Source organism: Opisthorchis viverrini (assembly GCF_000715545.1).
Source record: "Opisthorchis viverrini unplaced genomic scaffold opera_v5_88, whole genome shotgun sequence".
In the NCBI taxonomy this organism is placed as follows: Eukaryota; Metazoa; Platyhelminthes; class Trematoda; order Opisthorchiida; family Opisthorchiidae; genus Opisthorchis; species Opisthorchis viverrini.
The window spans coordinates 875,929-896,567 of record NW_008751745.1 but is presented as its reverse complement, the minus strand read 5'-3'; the positions used below and the strand labels follow the sequence as shown (position 1 = coordinate 896,567).

Below are 20,639 nucleotides of genomic sequence, written 5' to 3'. Positions count from 1 at the left end.
AAGCAGCGGAACTGGGACGTCTTCAGGTGTTCGACAATCGTTGTCTCAGAACCATAGCTCGTCTGGGTTGCTGTCGACGAATCCGTAACGAGGCAATGTTTTCGGTGGTGTAACGGGTACTTTCATTGAGGAATGTGTCCATCATCAGAAGCTGCTTTGGTTTGGACATGTGTTACGTATGCCGAACCATCGTTTGCCGAAGAGATTACTGTTTCCCATGCCCAATTCGGACTGGCGTAAACAGAGAGGTGGCCAACGTTTGACTTGGCGGAGGAGTATGAAGGAGATCACGAAAGCTTGGGTGTATGATGATGATGAATACGACGCTCATAGTTTATTTCACCACTCATCCGTATACTGATCGCTAGGAATGTCCTATTCAACTGAAATTCGAATAACCTTCCGTCGTGTCATTCTTCAACTCAATATGCACTTAAAAGGCCGCCTCCGGGTCCAGCTATCGAATTTATTTCCATTTGAACGCAAAAATCCACGATCAACTAAATGTTTTCACAAAAGCGGAAAGTGGAGGTGGCCGTATTTTGGAAATCACAACCAAACTAGCGTAACTGAGAGTAGCATACTTCTTTCGCTTGTTCCTTCCCTGAATGCTTTGTCTTATCTGCAAGGGTCAGATGCAGCTCATCAAAAGAAGCATTCAGTGAAAGACGTTTGGTTGTGTTCCTTTTTGTTCTCCATGGGGGCAACACACAGTTCTACTTCCTGCAGACTACAGGATTGACTACCTAGGGCGTGTTCGCGCGAGTTGGTTCCCAGAGAACAGTGCCACAAAGATACGGCTGGAATCATGTGCCTCTACCCATGAGGAAGTTTCCTGTTTGACCGATCCCGAAGTTGTTTCTTGGAGACAGCACTATACCACACTCGTTTTTAGGCAGTTTGGCGAGCCTATATTGGTGTGTTTCAAAGTACTTCGGAGGCAATCTGGAAGACATTGCAGCCCAACCTCTGATTTGCACTCAACTAACGTGTGGAAGTGGAAGCATAGGGGAGAGGAATTTTAATGATTTTGTTAACATTTGATGAACTGAAGTTGCATGCATTTCAAAGATTGCCGGATATGTGTAGCTGTGTCTTAGAGCATCCTTTTTTGTGAATAAACCCTTTTAGAGTTGATACTACGTGATCACCTTAGCACACTAAGCTTGGTGATTTCTATTTAACGCCGTTGTTACAGTCGTTCTGCGCACTTTGCCCACATGTCAGAAGAAAGTTAATTATATTATTCCTTAGTGAATTTGAGCTTAACTTGTTTGCTTTGGGAATATATATATATATATCTATGGGTCCATACGTGTATCTGAGGCGTATACTCGTTATTCCCCATCACCGACAGTAAAACATCAGTAAAATAACTAGTGCTTTGCTCGTCAGTACGTTGTGTATACACAAGTTCGGGAATTGGACGTGTCATGCTGGTATGATTTGATCCTATTTTGTCATACGGTTGGCGATGGCTAAACCAGCCCTTGATTGCACTAGTTCAAAGACCCTACTTTTTAAGGCGCTCTACTGTAGCTCAAACCAAGTACTTTTTGGAATTCGAGTTATGCTTTCTGGGTGCGGATCGTTTTTGCAATGAGATTCCAACCCAACTACAATCACATAACCGTTGATCCGAAAAAAAGAACATAAATTACAGCCACTCAGCTCAGTCCCTGTATCTTGTTCGCCATGTTACTTTTAGTGTTTGGTGTACCACCTAGTGATACGACTCCATATCCAGGACCGCCTCACTTCATCCCGTGAAGCTTAGGTTAAAATTAATACTGCTGTGACTGACTGAACACCGGCTTCAGAACATTAGTGACGGGAAAAGGCTCACCCAACGGAGGCACAACAACTTTATTGCGAACAAGCGAGTGCGAAAGTACAGGGGACATATTTAAGACCCCTTGACCTTGAACCAACGCTGTCCGGTCGATATTGAGTGATTGATTGGCGTTGCTTCTAGGACATACCTAAGAACCTGGGATCATCAGTCGTCGCTGACCGGCTGCTTGAATGTGCGGTCGGTAGTTGGCTTTCTTCGCATTGCTGAAGTGATTTTGGTGGAGTTGGCGGTTTCCAGCAAGTCTTAGGCATTCTGGGGTTATTTTCGGGAATCTGATCCTCCTGACGGATACCTTTTGAGCGAGTTCTTCAAAGTACAGACAAAGATCACTCAATTTTTACATGACGTGAAATCCACCCCTACATAGACCAACATGCAAACCCCTCGACGTTACATCCAAACACTATGAAGGTATCTGACCAGTCACACTGAAACAGTTTCGTTCCCAATGTTTCAAAACATTGAGTTTCCTGTATTGGTTTGAATAAAACAGCAAGCCTGGTCTTCCGTTTACTTCTGCTGGTCAAAAATACAAATTAAGCATCAATGAATAATGTTCGTTCAGCTGTAACGGTTTTTCGGTACCCGGCTGCCATGCCATCCGAAGGAAGCACGGGGACCGAGATACTCCCGGTCGCCTAGTCGAGATGCCGAATTTAGGTTCGAGCAGCGGACCCTCCAGTTAGTAAAGTGGACGATTCATGTGCATTTGAATACATATTAACGACAAGGCCGTCTGTCTAGGAAGAGGGCCAATAGTGCATCGGCTCAGAGTCGACTCACAGTCCTACATTTTTGTGTCCACAAATGGGGTTCGTGTTCCTTGGTCAGCAGTGGTTTCGGGGAACGCAGGTAACCGGGGTTCTTTTTTCCGAGAAACAAAAAATGACTTAGTAGGATAGAAAATGTGATTTTTGGCCAGAATGCTTCTCCAAAGAAGTGGCCGGACTTCACTTCCATCTTCCTGGTGTTATGATGTTTTTTACCCTTTCTCTTATCACACACTTCGGAATATAATCCGAAATGCCGATCAGTTCGGCCTGTGTACATGTTCACGCAGCTATAAGTGGAGACTGACAGACAACTTGAGAAACAGGCTGATCGGTGTGAAAAGTGAATACAATAGTGGCATGTAGTAGCCTTAGTTGAGCCGTTGGGTGGGTGCAAAAAAGTGTTAAACTACACTTGTTCGAAGTTATGTTCTTCATGACCTTCTCCTTAGTTGTAGCGTTGGAATCACTTCCTTTTCTTAGTAGTTTGGTGTTCTGATGCTTATTCTGCTTAGTTGAACTATGTACAACCAAGTCTGTTAAAAGTAGTGTCTTTCATATGTGTCGGTGCATCAACCGAGCCAGGTTTTGTGTGGGTGGAATCTCTTGGGAATCTCGCCGTCAAATGTACTATGGGCAGCAATAGTCTTATACAAATGGGGTCTTTAAACATTCCAACCGCATAGACCCACAGGAATTCTACGAATTATCCTTTCCCTGTTGGTCATGCATTGTTAGTGTGCACTCTTGTAGCTGTTCTGTAATGGAGATATCCCGTATCATGTTTGTGATAACTAATATTGGGGTTTTCCTCAACAAAGCAATTGCTATTCACTTTCATAGACTGCTTTTTCAATGCTCTTGTAGAATAGGTGGCTCAGTGGTTAGAGCGCGAATTTACTAACCGGAAGGTTCGTGGTTCGACCCGACCTATGCATCTCGGCTTCCCCTGTCTAGACTTGGGTAATCTGGCAGTATCCCAGCCCTCATACTTCTTTCGGGTGTCTATTGTACCATATTTTTGACAGTCGAGCGGATCAGTGAGAGGCGAATCGGAGTTCCAACTACTTCTGCTCGATCTTTACGGTACTCATCTGTTTTCAGGTATATCATTTTGGACGCTGTATGAAGCACGCTTTTCAAAAATGGTCTCGAATTTGGGTTTGGATTTTTGTTGTACATTTGAGTATCTTTCTTACAACTAAATCATTGACTTCAGTAAAATAATGGTTTAGTCTTGAGGTCTACCGTTGCCTGTGCCGCTCACCGTTCAAAATAGAGCTTCAACAGGCCATATGAGTCAGCTCCAACCTCTCGATTTCCCCTGTCTAGGCTTGGGCAACCTGGCAGTATCCCAGCCCTCGTGCTTCCTTCGGGTAGCATGGCAGCTAGGCACCGGAAGGGTGTTACAGCTGAACGCTTTTTTTATATAATTTTTTATATGGGTCAGCTGCTGCACCGGACTGCAACCTAGCATCTTGACGGGTTAGCGTGGTTTTCAAAGTTGACCAGGTCACCGACGATTGTCCTCACTCGCTCCGTTCAATGCAGAGCGATTCATACAGGTGACCAGTAAAACTGTGACCAGCAGCTGATCACTTGTTTTGTCATTAAACCACCATCACAGCTGTCGGGTAGGCCAAACTGTCAGTTTCTCTCATTCCAGACAACGTTTAGTGCTCTATCCATAGGGTATTTTTTCATTTGGGTCAGTAATGCCGCAATGGATCACTTCTATCTTGGTGCACCAATTGTAGTTGCACTGAGAAAAAGTTGAGCGACACTGGTCCGAATGCCGCAAAAGATTCGACTAGGATAATCATGGAAGTTATAGTCAGGTTCGCTACCTCAGTCTGACAAAAGCAGCTGCTTCTAAATACTCAAGTCAGGAAGAACGAGGACGTCCGTGGTTTAGCCACTTAGAGCCAATCGAGAAGTCATCCTTTCAGAACAGTTTAGAAGGCAATCAGTGAGGTCTTTTGCCGTACAATATTTCCTTTTTGACACAAAAGTTTCATCAAGCTAGGTTACAGGATTGACCAAGTCCTACGACATACCGAAAATCAATTCACTCTGGATTTGTATCTGTCATTTGAGATTGGATTCACTTTCGGTTGGTATTTTTTGACGTTTTGTGAATACAGCTTCTGAGCCTTTGTTTCGTTCATCGTAGAGGTTGCCACATTGAGTTTGTCCGTACTACGCGGTCGTACGCAGAATCTAAAGCCATATGACGTTACATTGCACTGGGTTCACGGGATTGGTCGGTACGTCGGTTTATGAACTCGACCATGTTTCCGAAAAACGCGCAGCCACCTCTCTTGTGACGGTGTTCCTTGAAAGTTGCCGGACTCCTTGGCTTCGGGACACGTGAAATTCGTTAGAATTTGGGTTACCACAGGAAATGTTCCTTCGGCTTCCATATTTAATTAATTCTTCACCATACCATTTATGCTACTGACTTATGACGCCTTAGCATAGTGTCAAAAGCTGAGAAATCAGATGCCGTGTTATTTCTCCGAATAAAAACACCGAAGAAGAGAGTCATTTCTTCTAGAACAGAGTCTAGAACAGTGCGTCAGCCACGGCCATTGATGTGATGCTCTGCATGGTTGACCAACTATCTCCCAATAGTTGTCTGTCTTGGGTCGAAGACTTATCATGTTCATGAAAAAAGTCTGTCTTGGAGGATAGTACAGTTATCCCTATCAGAGTGAACCACTCCAAGGTACCAACCAAAGTGTTCTTCCCTGCCGGTTGATCCATTCTGGCTAAGTCAGGCCACGGGACTGTTGAATAGGAACCGGTTCGAGTAAACGGTGAATAAAGCGCATTGCTAGAGCGAATGCGAAAACCCAATTGCGGGTGTCTATTCAGTATACTCAAAGACTGGTAGTTAAATTCTCAAGGATTGAAAGTGTATATGTACTGAGAATTTATCTAGACAGAGTGTATGTTGACCGTAAAGCCCCAGAAGGCATGTACTGAGGAGCGTGCTTTTCAGGCTGTGTATCAGGGCAACCGCACGGATACAAATCAGTACAAGTTTCGTTTTTTTCTCTACAGGAATAGCTTCCTAAAGGCCTTTCTCTGTGTTTATCCGCCAGATTGGGGATACCTGATGTGATGTTGTTGGAACTTACGAATCCTTAAAGTTTCGTTGGCACCTGGTCGTCATGGTAACGACACCTTTTGGCTTTCACCCTTATGCTTCCCATTTTATATCACCTAACAGACAACCAGGACTGCTGTTGTCCATCCAGGTATATCTTTCGAGTTTGCTAAATGAGATTTCATCGTGAAAGTGAAGTTGATCTATGCTGAAAAACCGAGAAGCTCTACACAGCTCCATATTTGTTGGAAATAACCCGCTAATTTCTAAGGAAAGTCGAACCCGTGATTTTATGGTTAGCGATTGAACATTGCATCGTTTGGCCCCGGTGACTCGTCAGCCGTTTGATGAACTTACACCAAACTTACAACCAAACAGCGCACCCGAGCTACCTACATTCCACAGCATTGCTTACACTTACTCCCTATCGTCATAATCCTCTAGCCGCGAAGTCAACTTGACAGATAAAGGACCCATGCGACGAGTCGGTTTTCCGCCCCGAGTAGACTGCCTTTTGCAGGCCGTTTCCTATTTGCCATTAAAAGTACCAGTGTGCTAATCATTATGACAGCAGTCAACATTTGATTTCGAGAGGTTGAACTCTGGTAGTTGAAGCGAAAGTGCACGTTCTTAGCCACTTCGCTGCCTTGGCCAATTTTTAGAGTGTGAACCAGTTTCGCGATGTCTCTAAGATAGTTTGCGTCCATAAACCCTACACTGGTTTTACTTCCATCACATGCGTGATTAGTTAGACTGTGTTTCCTGTACTTTTCCATATTCATTCTATACCTAGTTGAATGGGAGATACTTGTGTTCAAGTTCTCCCAAGGGTCACGCTATAAACAACCAGTTTGAATACATATAGAAAGATTCAGCAATCAGTCACATGCGCACTCGGTTGTCCACATTCCAGTTGAGCCGTATGCAAGACGTAAGTGGAATTAGCGGCTTCAAATCGGGTTCATCTTAAGTAGCCGGCGATGCGACTCTCACTTGCTCTTGTGATCGAACACCGTCGTTACATTAGACAGTTTGTTTAGGTCACCTGCTACTGGCCACTTTGATAAGTTTTTGTGGCTTCACGTGCTAACCGCGTGTGAGATAGTTTGAATGTTAGCGTCTCAAGACATGATGCAACCTGCTTCCCATGTTTTCATTACACCATGTTCTCACCACGGTACCGGGTGAGGTTGAAAAACAGAACATTCAGAGTAGAGCACTTCCAGTGTCGTGAAAGCAGTGTTAGGTTACTCCGCACCCATATATAATAAAAATGTTTTTTTTTGTAGCTGAAATTCATCTATGGTAGCTCTGTTGCAGCCGGACTTTTCTGGTACAGATAGGAACAGCCTAGCGTTTACATCCGGCCATATCAACATAATTACTCTGTCTATTGGTTGTCGAATCCCATTTTCTGGGTCATCACGAGCGATCACATTAATTCCTAACGGGACTCAAATAAGAAACAGGGAGGTGAAGTATCGTGTGACAAAGATATGTGCTCCTGTCACGACATATGTGGCTCAGTTAGTAAGGTTGTCTTAGGTTTGTGGTTAGATCAGTTTCCTCGAATTGCCTGTTTACCCGCATCTTCAAGGCCCACTTATGATTGCCTCAAAACCAAAACAAAGTAACACCCTTTCGGTGTCTAGTTGCCATGCACGAGGGCTGAGATACTGCCAGGTTGCCAAAGCCTAGACAGTGGAAGTCGTGAGGCAGTGGCCGGGTCCGAACCAAGGACCTTCTGGTCATTAAATTCGCGCTCTGACCACTGACCCATCTCGCCTAAAACAAAATATATGTATGTGTTGACCTTCGAAGGTTTGCTTTCAATAATCGGGTTCGTGGAAAGTAATGATTAAACAACTCGAATCATGGTCTCCATTCAGTTCCGATGTTCCAGTTTCCATACTTCTTGTTTTTTGTTTGACCTTACTTCCGAAATGTATGTCACCTTCAGAAATCAATGCAAATAGCCTCGCTGTTTATTGAAGGCTTGCCGTAAACTTAATCTGGAATCTGGTTGGGTCAACTGGTACTGTATGCTCCAGTGTCATCGTCACTGTTTCGTGAGTTTTTTAAATTAAACTTAAGTAACCGATTTTGGTCAATGGAATCAAATTCTTATCGTCACCCTTAATACTCAACAATAATGGTCCCTTCTGATCAGTCCTGTTATAACGCCCATAATTCCTCACTTTCCTGTTAGCGACATACAGCACCCAACTTTCCTAGTTGCTTTGTTCCATTTCTATAAAAACTTCCTGATTTATGGACAAGAGCCAGTCGGGACCCCGCCCCAATGGTGACCGGTTCTGTCAACGATCGCAGGAGTCTTAGTGTCACTTTATTAGAATCTCCAAGATTTGTCACATCTAAGGTTAGTTCACCCTACTCGTCAAAAGGCATGTTTATTGATGCTGCATAGACGTCTAAATCCACGAACCTTGTGAATGATCAGCTCTTATGAATAGCTTGATGACCGATGGTTGTGACTGCCAGTCTTAATCTACTAGAGCCATATCATGGCGTTTAAAACACCTGTAGAGGTCTTTATAAGGGCTATTCGGATTCGCCCCATTTATCATCGAATAACTGCCCAAACCACGAATGACCAGCGTACGACATTTGAGCTCTGGAGTTGCATCTGAACATTCCAATGTCCTGATATTCCTAGACTGCAGACGGGTTTATTTCGAAGACAACTGACGATACCGTTCGCTGGCTTTTCCCTCCCTTCGAAAGGACCGCCGTCTTTTACCGACAGACCTTTTCTACATGATAGTTATTTGATATGTCGGGATTCGGGCCACAGTCCGATCTCCACTGCTGTGTTTTCCGTTCAGTGTGCTTTAAATAGTTTGTTTGTTCTGACTGTCAAACAGGTCATCACTGCAAGGCCACTCCCATGACAGATCTTCGGTTCCTGCGACTTGAAGAATTACTTGAAGCTTTCCCCAACGTCCTGATGAACATCGACATCAAACAAGATGACGACCGTCTGATTCAGCGGGTACGTCTCACTTGTTTGCTTTTGTGTTGTGATGTGGGAGTATGTGTATGCTATTTTATAGCCACCTTTCGTATGGCATCCGCGTCGGGAATAGGACTTGCTGTGCGTATGTGCAGTCATTTTGTCCGATTTGCACCAACAGTTGCGGTAATCTGATGTGTTGCCCGTGTCCATAATTGAAGTTTGCTTGTGACTGGTTATTTCAGTACGGTCGGTCGATACCCTTATGATATTTTTCATAAGTCTCATGCAATCAGGTGTGCACTGAAACTCCTCCGAACGGATATTATTAAGAAATGATTTCGGTCGATGTGCATGTTTTGGCTCATGCGCCGCCTAACCGATTCGGTTTGTTCAATCCAAGGCCAAAAAGGACCAAGTCACCTGAGTTTGACCGTTGGCGAAAAGAAGAGGCCGTGCAGAAATCCACCCCCTGTTGGTTCAATATCGATATCGCTCTTCAGTTGGGGTTAATACAATGACAACATATATCAAGCACTGTTCCTTCGTTCTACCATCCCAACTATTTATCTTTATGAGACCACCGTTTTTTACCTACTTCACACACCCGCACCCGTAATTCTCGGTGAACTTTTGACCCTTAACTTACTGAAGCAGTTTTTGCAAACGTATTGCACACTGTTGACCCTTTTCCGTTGCCATGCACCGTGCGCGCGCATGTTTGTCACAGATTCCATCGAGTTGCCGTTTTCTCTGGGCTTTCTTTGAACTTTCACCAGCCCATGCAACCAGTTGGACTAAAGTTCCCACCAAATGAATACAGCAGTTTTTCGATACACCTCAAGACATCATAATTCTTGGCTTGTGACTCCGCACTTCTCTTTCCGTAGTGCGTCAAGTATTTTGCAAGCGCCTTCCGCCCGTGAAATGGAATATGCCTGAGCCATTCCATAACTTTAGCGAACGTAGCACCGTAGGCGAACGTTTCAATTTGTTGGTTCATGATGAGAAGAGAGCTTACAACAAATTCGTTCTCTGCAGCAGATTGGGGCTTTGATCACCAAAAGTAGTCTGTTTCACAGAACACATAATAACGAATTGCCCCGTACATTTTGAACGTCAAAGCGATTAACTGGTATTGTTATTCGCATCATTACGTTTACTTTCTTCTCACTAACCTCATAGGTTGCAGAACTCTTGCAAAAATTTCACCGTGAAGACTTAACAGTTTGGGGCAGCTTTAGCTCCGTTGTGGCGGCCAAACTGCAGCAGGCCAATCCACGAATCAAGCGTTTCTTCCCGCTTGAACCGGTTCTGTGGATGTTCGCTGGCTACTTCTTCGGGTTTCTACCCTTCATGTCTTTGCCGTACGACTATTTGGAGCTTCCGCTTATCTGTGCTTTCAAGTACGTTCGTTTTTAGTCTACGATAGCCACTTGTCATGTCTTTTCGTGTTATGCTAATGCCAACCTTTCTTATTCCAACCCTAGATCCGTCAGTGTTCGCTTTCAGTGAGAGAACCTAAATGAAACTGAATTCATTCGTCAGAAAATTTTGAATCTGGTTCATTAGTTTTCACTCACGTTGTCATCCTCATCATCATTCTTGTCATTATTGTTACTGTTGCTTGAGGATTCCACTCTGGAATCAAATATCGACATATTGCTGGGTGCCTTAGCAGCTTACACTGTCATCCAGGAGGTGCTATCACAGACTGCACTAGTCTTATTCGAGTCGCAGTCTCAAGTTCCTGGGTTGGTGTTGTATTCAGCAGACGTTGGTGCAATTCGATCCTTGACTTCCTGCCACACCCACTATGGTATATTAAAAGGCGCCGTAGTCTGGGATAGGTCCCTGTGGCAAGCTAGCGCAACCATCACAGAATGTTCCACAAGGTTCTACTAGAATCTTCTTGAGAAGCTCCGAGCAATAGTGCTTGATCCTGATTGTCTGATATTCTTACTAATCAGAACATATCTTCATGCGTAGCCCGTNGTTCGGTTATTAAGAGCGGTTGACCTCCGTACACTTGGTTTGCAGGTCTTCAAGTACTCGAGAGAGCGTGTCCATAGGACAAATTTTTCATCCATATTTGGACTTTGTGGTGATTTGACTTTTACCGTTTGCACTTACAGGAGGCTTCTTGATACGAGTATCCGCTTTTCTCTGTACTTTCACTGCCGTGGGGTAAAATACCCGGCAAACGTGATTGCATCTCTCCGGATAGGAAATTTGATGCATGCTGTTGATTAAAATGTTTGTAGCTCAATTAGAATGAAGACCGTTAGTTTTGAGCTGAGCTATTTGCTTGCAAACGTTTCATCACTAATCAAGAGGACATCTTCAATTCTCATTTATGGTGCCATGTGTATTAGTGATGAAACGTTTGCGCGTTGAAAGGGCTGCACGCATCAGACGTGCATTAGACATCAGTAAACTTTGCCGAGTCACGCATCAATAATATTTGCGTATCTAGTCTGTCAGTGAATGTATACCTCTAGTTGCAACAGGATGCCTACAGTAGCGCAGTGCGACCGGTCTGATTCATACTCTGAGAAGTCAGCCGTAGGCTGTAACACGTAGGTTTCGTCGCCCGTGAGCGAAACCTTGTCATCTAAAACCATTTTGGTGCATCTGTGTGGTTAATGAACATCGTTACTTTTTTGGCCCCTGTGTAAATACGATTTATCTGGGTGGATATGGAATTGACTGTCTGTTTTACTGGACGGTTGACTCATCTATCCTCTGCTTCGGAAGACCATGGGCTTCTTTTAGCAATTTCGCGTTATCGTTTGAAATGGTAGTAGAGCGGCTGTCACACAACTGCGTGTATCATACATTATAATATAATAATATAATATTATAATATAACAATATAGTAACCCTGATTCTGAAAACGACTGCTCCATTTTCGAGGTTGAATATGTTTGCAGCCGATTTCTTTTCCTCCGGAGCTACATAACCAGGAGGTTGTAAAGCCAACGGTAAGCAAACAATGTAAAAAGGCCTCACTGTTCCAGTGTGTCGTAAATTGTTCTCAAAAAATGTAATGAGAACGTTTGTACGGTACTACATGGTTCGCTCAAATGGATATCAAACGGCCCAGATAAGCCATCACTGTGTTATTGGCTTGTGAAATGCCCATGGGTTTATGAATATTGCAGTCTACTTTTCGTAGAGGATGTGAGGCAGGTCTTTCCAACCTAGACATTTTCAGCGTTACCTATTACCTTACCGGTAAGTGCGCACAGTCGACTGGCTGTCGACTTGAATAAGAACGCAATACCCGACTGGCTGAAGTTAGTCTTCATCTCTGTCAATAAACTTGATATCTATCAGCTCAAAGAATGATCAAACGGGCTTTATTTTCTCATTGTTTTGGCTGCCAATGACTATCAGCTGATCATCCAAATTGATCAGTTCGATCATTTGGTCTGCATGAGGAAAAAGAGTTAACCGGTTAACCTTTCCGGTTGTCGTCGAGCTATTTGGCGATAAATTAGCTTCAGAGATGACAGAAGCAATGTTATTGGCGCATAGCAAGACGACATCATCCCGTATTATTAAGCATTCGATATCAAACATGGAATGCCCTGAAAAATCTATACGCAGTTATCTTGTCTGTAATCTGTAAAGTAGGGTAGATCGTGCCCTGACAACTAAACTAATATAGCTTTAGACTAAAAAAATTCGGAGTTTGGCAAGCACTGCCCTAGCCTTACCGAAAATGCCACTTCGTTGAGTCTTACGCAGCTGCCCAAACAGATTAATTCACCCACTACATCGATCGGTTCAAGGTTGGGATTCGGTCCCATCCAGTACCGTAGGAGCGCGGTACATTGCCGAGCTGTGCAACACATTCAAGTTATTTAAAGCAGTCTTCATTTCTGCAGGGTCGGATTAAATACTGTTGTTAGTGTATTGAGTATCTCTGAGCGAACGCTCCGGGAGTGTTTCGATTCTCCGGATGTTAGTGGCAGGCAGAGAAAATCCAAGCAGCATGTCGAATGCGAAACCGGAAAGTATGCCTGTCAGAGGGCATTCTTACTCGACATCATTGGATATGCTGAGCTCCGGCGAGATTTGGCTGTAGGCTCGTACGAGAGAAGTTGGATGGAGACAAGGATTTGGATTGGATGTCTCTCATCGCCAGAGATTTCCTTAGCTTCTGAACAGCTATGTAGTCAAAAGCAATTTCTAAGTAAAACTGGCCACGGTTGTTAGTTTTCGGAGAGGATGGCACAGTTCGGGATTTGTTACCAAGGGAAGGTATGATCTTTGCAACCCTGGCCAGAGTTAAATTCGATCAACCTGCTCAGAAAAATACCACAAAGCACCTTGAAATCGATGACCACTAGATCAATGCTTCAGTGGTTTTCGTACTTTGTTTTTCACTCTCTTGAAAGATTGGGATCATTGTCGTGGCGCTGCATTCTGCCGGTATTATGTCTTTATTCCATATATTTCCATACAAGGTCTTCAGGTTAGCTACATTGAATCTCACGTTTTTCGAACAGTGAGGCATGTAACCCGTTTAGTGCAGATGCTTTTCTGCTCCCAGGCAGTGAAATTTGGCGCTGGATTTCCGTTGCTCATGGAGAACTGGTGTCACGTTCCGTTCACTTTTATGTGATTCTTCGGCAAACAAAGTTGATGGGGGCCAGATGAACCACTTGTCAAGACGGTTTTTTGTGTATAAATTGTATTCCTATCCTATTCGGTCGCCGTTTCGCTAGCACATACCCACCCGTCTCTCGGGCTAACGGGAATAGGTTGCGTCTGTGTCCCTTAACGATAGCTTTCCCAGTGTTCTGAGACCTTTGTTATCCACCAGCATGTTGTCAATTGTTAGACTGGTCAGCTTTCGAGGTTTGGGCCATCTGCGAGTGTCATCATAGTATCGATGATGTTTTCATAGAATCGATGAGTGCTCCTGGTTGTGAAAAGATGTGCATGCGATCAGATATGGACCAGATATTCCCAAATCACAATTATTCTCTTGCCGTTTTATTTGTGAAAGCTTTTGTACCCATTCCACATTGACGTAGAATTATGCCGTAGACGATGAACTAAATGACCATCAGTTTTCTCTCGACGGAAAGTGAATTAACATGCGTGCTGGCACCGTGCCATGTTCAGAGTTAATTTGTGCACCTGAAATACTTGCCGCCCAATTTCTCAGATTTGTATCACTTGTATTTTGCGGTAAGCGAGATGACAGAGGTAATCCTAAAAAGATAGATGACGCAAGTGTAGATGATACTTGTCATCTTCATTTTATGCTTACTGCAAGCGCATCTTGTGTGTTTACTAGTGTAGATAGTACCAGGCTTGCTGTCGTTGACATTAGTGACTGCCAGAGTGAAGCCCAATGATGATCTTGATTTATTAACATCACATATTTAGGTCATCTACTGGTACCATACGCTGTAATACAGCCTTTGCAAGCATGTTTGTCAGCGGTAAGTGTGGGTATCAGATCATGAACTATCCAGTCTCTTTTACATATCCGAACGTTTTTGCGTGGTGTCTTACGCCAAGTGACTTGCAGTCCGATGTAGCCTTAACATACCCTGCCAAACGATGCATTTTTCCATCCAGATGAAAGTATTTTAGCGACTTTTACTGCTACTATTTGCGTGGTCGCTTCTACGAACGAATCCATGCAATTTTCATAATCAGGCTGAATGTATTTCCTCATCGCGATTTTCATTTTAGCTATCCACAGTTTCGCCAGTCCTATTGTTTGCAAAGCTTCACATCGCGTGCTATCATGTGGTTTTTAGACAAGTGAGTTTCGTCCTTTTTGTCTTCATTTACCTGTGGGATGCATTTAGGTTGTGCTGGCACACACTAAACAAACTAGGAGCATGTACACCACAAGTGCCGCATAAAACGTGCGTGTGCATACTCAACAACCAGCTTGGAGCATGAGGGGTGCCTTTGCTCCGGCTGGGATTATGTTCTGAAGCATACTGCACCCGAGGCAGTCTTTGCGTCTGATTGATGAAGATAAGCGAGAGGATTGGTTTCTAACGTCAGTTGAGTATGCATAGAAGTGATTTATCGATTGTTACTGATTACAGCGCCCGATTGGTTGAAATTTGGACCACATCTACCCGCTGAATACCAACTGGTGTGAAATCGGAAGTGGGCTGTTAGGAAATTTTAACCGAGCTTTCTACACTACTTAGGCGAAACGCATTTTATGTTTTTCGTTATAATAATATTTGTACAAAGGTTTTTGAAACGAATTCCAGCAACCAAGACGTAAGGACCCACGGGGACTCAAAATCACGACGGTCAGTTTCGCTGTCAAAACTTAGCCCCTCTTCCATATCTCTTTCCTGTTCGTAACCCTGTGCACTCCATTGAGCCAACTATCCAGAGCCAGCAGCGTGTATTTGTTGGAAGAACTCACATCAAAGGACAAACTGTAGATGAGATGAGGCTCTTGGTAGTATCAAAGTTATTTGCAAATGAGTGAACTTCGCCATTCTCACATCATATTTATTTCAGACACTTTTCTGAGTGCTCTGTTTTCATCCTACTAATTCAGCTTGGACTAAACTTGGAATCAGTTGGGGGACTAAGTAAATTTTTTACAAAAGTTTTTTTTCTGTCGGTTCTATTGGTTCAATGAACGGAAATGGCCCAAGATTTGGCCAATGTAGCTGTTTCAGAGACCCGCTTGGCTATTCAGTACCATCGGTGGTCTCATTACCACGTTTGATGTCCACTTTAATAGGCGCAATGCGTTGGTTCTGGTCTAAGTGATCTCGACCCTCATCTGAGAAATTATCTCCTGTCAGTTTGTATCTCAGAACACTACTCACTGGAGCGGTATCTCTTGAGCGGTGTATCCGGTATTCAGAATTGCTTCTTTCGTACACTATGTATGCCGCTTTCCGTTGCGGTTGATGGCTCCGATTCTATTCAACGAGTCACCCACAAGGATTCAAATATTATGGAGGAATTGCATTCTGTTGTCAGCCATCTACACTGCTGTGCGTTTCCGGTATAGTATCCATTGATTTTAATGTTTGTTCCTTTCCATCTGTAGGCTCCTAATGAGTCCTAAGCTATACAAGCACTTGAACGCCCGGGGTATACCGGTGAGTTTTTCCTTCTCTTCTCTCGTTCTTTCTAGTGGACTTTTGTCCAAAGGCCGACATATGTAGCGCCAACAGCACCGAAATTTTTCGTGAAATCTTTCACTCCCCTTTGCCATGTCAAATTTTGTCCACCTCTAGGTTTCCGCCGCTCCGAATTAGGCACAGAAAATAGCGGTCACCTGGGTAGACAGTAACTCAGACCTAGCCACCCTAGCTTGTAGTGCTGGACGCATTCTTTGAGTGAAATACCGTTTGCTCTACCATCATAAATCACTATGCACAAAGGTGGAATCAATGACTGGCTAGTGTTGGCGTTAAGGATTCGTACTTTTAGCCTGAGTATAAAATGATCGAATCTCGTGACATCCATTTGATGATTGTCAATCAGGAATAAACGCGTACTGAATGCTGGACCACTTCTGCTCTTATATAAGGTCATCTTGACGGTGTTCCGGACTTACATTGAAACCACTGTTGTATAAGCCCGACACACTGCTCATGAGGTTGCTAAACCCTCTGGCGACCGACGACCAGTTTCGGTGTTCTTGGGACTCATCAGGTAGGCGCACTCCTTGAATTTCCGTCAACCTTATGTTCTCCTTGAACCCAAATTGTAAATTCGTAAACTACACTAATTGGCACACTAATTTGGTTCTGACGGGAGTCTCAACTTAATAGTTTTCCTAAGGAACTAATGCTGTTTTATCACGGATATCGGACCAGTCTAAACATGAAGTGGCGCTTATGCAGCGCATTTAAGTGAAAACATAATCGAAAGCTTCAGCTGGGATTGAGCTGAGTGTCCCATTGGAATTGTATTGGAGTGTATTGGAGTGTATTGTATTGTATTGTATTGGAGTGTATTCCGTATACCGAAGGTAGATTTTAAATGTAGAAATTTTGTAATCTATCGATGTGAAGCTAGGGTGTGTTCACAGAGGACATACAGAAGATGCCAGTGTTTGATCATCGGTGCCGCCGCAGCATTGGTCAGGTCTGGTTGGAACATCGGATTAGTAATGCTGAGGTACACCAGATGGCCCCTGAAGAAGGAACTCTTCTGCGATAGATGAGTTACTCGCGCTTCATAGGTTGCTCTGGTTGGGTGATGTACTCCTCATGCCAGAAGACCGCCTGCCTCACGGAGCTCTTTTCTCCCAGCCCTGTGCTCAGTGGAAGCGACTGAGAGGTGAACAATGTATGACCTGGCAACGAAGTACGAAAACACTAACCAGTAAACTTAGTCGGGTGGGCAACTGTCGCCTCCCTGGATAGGGACTCCGGGACTCAAATCACCAGTGGTTAATGACATTGGCAGAAATGAGCCAATCGCACAGTCAGTGGCGCTGGTACATCAGAGCTATCGCCTTCAATGCGCCTTCCGAACAAGCCGAACATGCATTCGCTGCCAAGGCTTGCTTGTATGTTCCATTTTCCCGTTTTTTGTTGGCTGGAATTAATGTGCCTATGGCACACGGTTCATAGCTGATAGATTGAATTGATTGAGGGTGTGTTCAGCTTCTCCCGTGTGCGCAATATAATGCGCGCTTCTACGGATCCCCAGTCACCCACTTGGTTAGCGGAACACTCACCTGATGCACTGGATGCAGAGACACACATGAGCGACTTTATTTGTCAATCACTGACTTGGTTATTTGGTGTATGTGTGGCGGATTGCCTCAAAGCAAAAGCTAACTCTCACTGTTTCTAGACTATGATCAGAATTCTGGTGAAGACGACAGTGGTTTTGTGACTGGGTTTGGTCGGAAAATCTTGCCCACTAGGGTTTGAGTCAATGTCAAGTTGAACAAAAAATCACCCGATCGGTCCGTCATTAACTGGCCAGTGGTGACAGAGCCAGAGCGAAAGAGTTCCTCCGGCTCAGGTACTCATCTCTGGCATACCACTTTCTCGGAGTAATTCGCCATGGGGATAATTATATGGGCAGCGGGTTCTTACCTTTCGTTCACTTGCCATGGAACGCCGGTGAGATGTCAGTTTTAGGTGAATCATGGGATAGCTCCTGAACACAGAGGGTGAGTGTGGCTGTATTTGAAGATTAAAAGAGAAGCGTATTTGAATGCCAGATTGTGGACTCTTCTCGTTCAGCTGTAGTATCATTTCAATAGCTAGAGGCCATACCCGAAATCAAGACGAATGCCAGAAACGTGGTTTCCAGGAGGAAATTATCCAGAGACTCCAGAGCTCTGTACATATTTACAACTGATGAGGACTTCTTCATTGTCATTCATAGTTTTCTGGGCTTTCTCATTGGGAGTCATAGGGACAATAAACGAACTAGACTGTGGCGCAACGAAACGTGATTACGCCCAGTGAATTCAAAACAGTCTTTGGTGGGCCCAGAACAAACTAATTTGAGAGTACGAGGGACAATCGCACACATCCAAGAAAGTCGCTCGGTGTTTTGAGAAGTTCCGTTTTAAAAAACCGAATAACCTCTTGGATACCAAATGAGGGTCGGAGTAAACTTTCAAGTAGCAGAATCCACAGTAGTATTCCCTCAAGAATACAAACGCTGACCTTATTGTTGTAGGTCAACATTCCGCATTACCTCATCCTTCCTCTTGAGAAGCTCCACCCACAAAACACATCTGGACTGACTCAGTTACACATAGTGTAAACAAACGGACCATACTCTAACATTTCAAGGACATTCTTGAAGCAGGTGCAAGAGTTACCACAACATAATGCAGCGGTGGTCCACAAACCTCTGTACATCTTGCGGTGAGTACTATCAAGACCAAAGGGAGAATTAGGTACAGTGATTAGGATCAATGTCGCACACAAGGTTCAGTGCAAAGATCGCGACGAACACTGCATGGGACAAAGGGGAATGAAGCTCTCCATCAGAATACACGGATCCGAAATTGCTACCAAAAGATGCAATCATTTTTCGTTCATCTGCAAACGAATAAAACTACTTCCAATTAGGTAGTCTCATCAGTACATATCAGGTGCTCTCTGAAAAGTGCATAAGCACAAACCGGTACGGAGGAAGTCAATCGCATATTGACATCTCGGTTAGTGACGAAAGGCATGCAGGCTTATTGTCAAGCTCCGCGGACGGATCAATAGTCACCTGATCAACAACCGGTAAAATCGATTTTTCCAACCGTAGGTTGTGCTTTACACTTTGTGCACTTCAAGGGTATGACGGTGGCGTTATTTATCACTTCAGGCAGTGCACAGAACGGTCGGTACAAGGGTATTTTATCGACAAACCTGGACTTTTCGCATTCGACTTCGACAAAACCGATCAGGCTTGTCTTTGGCATTGCTTTATTTGAAACTTGTGAGTGAAGTGTACAGCCCATATCCATAATCCAGGCACCTAATGTCTGTAATTTTCCTCAGTTCCCTCCGGTAATGATGTTTTGTCTATCAAAATCCGGTACGAATGCTCTCAGGAACCACCGGGCCTTTGTCGACTAAAATTATATGACACAATGTGATGTTTTTTCTCAAGTCGGTTTCTAGACACAATCACACTCAATTTTGTGTAATTCTTGTTGGTGCGTCAGCAATTAGGTTGCAAACACGCTTCAACCTGCTTGCTTTGTCGTTGATTTTTTCTTACTTCTTAGAAGTTGGTGCCCTTGCTGAGTTTAGTCTACTGTGATTGTGAAATTGGTCTGTTTGGCTGGCTTCCACGCATTTCGCGGTTCAACGAGACCATTAACTCTTCTACTTTTATTGTTTCGTAGTGATTTTCTTCTGTAAACCGATTAGTCGGCGATTTGTTGGACTGGTGGTTGTTGATCTGTTCGCCGACCTTTTTAATTAACTTGGAAGCGTTCCATCACCATTCGATGAGAAATCATCAATGGGAGCAATGATGAATACCGGTCATCTCCTGGTGACACTACCGTCATAGCCCATCATTTCCTATGCAACACCTATCACACCATAGTTAACAGTGTTGCGACAAAAGGATGGGTTTTATGGTGGAGACTACTAGCGTTCTAATCGCTACGAGACGACTCAGTAGTAGGGCGCGAATTTGCTTACCGGTAGGTTCGTGGTTGGAAACCGTTCTCTGCCCCTCAACTTCCCCTGTCTACGTTTGGGCAGCCTGATAGTATTCCAGCCCTCGTGCTTCCTTCTGGTGGCATGGCAGTTAGGCACCGAAAGGGTGCTATAGCTGAATGATTTTGATTTTTTTACATTGCTACTCATCAGAGCGTTGTCCTGTGTACAATATACTTTTAAAATTAATGGGGGCGGTTTCTTAACCCTTACCTGGTCCCACCACCTTTTCGAATCTCACACTTAGGAGTATTATCCGAGTTTCCATCCATCTAATTTCATACCTGAACACCGAATTGGGCGTACTTGAGGTTGAACACTCATTTTCAGACTAAGGTATCTTTCACGGGAGACTCAAGGGAGTTTATTGTTTAGGACGTTCTGCCAGATGAGCAGCGCAATTTCTGCATCTGCTTTCAAATAGGATGATATTCAACCTACCAAAGTACATGGCGTACTGATAAGGCTAATGAAAATCGGGGACTGGGGACAGCAAACTGCGCTGCGCATTGGGTTGAGAAACCTGAACGCTCCATACTCACACCGATGGTATGTTTCTTTCAAACCTGGGTGACCCCATGAATCGGCATGGAGTCAAGTTGCTCCGTTTGTGTTGTTCCCAACTCTAAAGCGTCTGACATTCAGTTGGCCCCTTTATTTAACTTGTAAATTCCTGGAAATGACTGACGGATGCTCCAAATACTGATCTCTTGTTGTCAGTCATTCCATTCGGTGTTTATGTTTGGAAAGTTCACGAACAGCGGCG

At 44.1% G+C, this 20,639-nt stretch overlaps 2 protein-coding genes across 2 annotated transcripts in view; one reads left to right on the top strand and one right to left on the bottom strand.

Moving 5' to 3' along the window:
* The window catches only part of T265_05002 (hypothetical protein), a gene marked incomplete at both ends in the record, with an annotated part of 18,893 nt that extends 9,969 nt beyond the window's left edge, over positions 1-8,924 (bottom strand). Inside the window, 2 exons of the mRNA XM_009169892.1 lie at positions 1,983-2,161; positions 8,683-8,924. Coding sequence (XP_009168156.1) covers positions 1,983-2,161; positions 8,683-8,924 — 421 coding nt within the window. The remainder of the gene's footprint in view (positions 1-1,982; positions 2,162-8,682) is intronic.
* T265_05003 (hypothetical protein) overlaps positions 1-20,639 on the top strand; it is a gene marked incomplete at both ends in the record, with an annotated part of 37,709 nt that overhangs the window by 11,745 nt on the left and 5,325 nt on the right. Inside the window, 2 exons of the mRNA XM_009169893.1 lie at positions 8,623-8,750; positions 9,897-10,117. Coding sequence (XP_009168157.1) covers positions 8,623-8,750; positions 9,897-10,117 — 349 coding nt within the window. The remainder of the gene's footprint in view (positions 1-8,622; positions 8,751-9,896; positions 10,118-20,639) is intronic.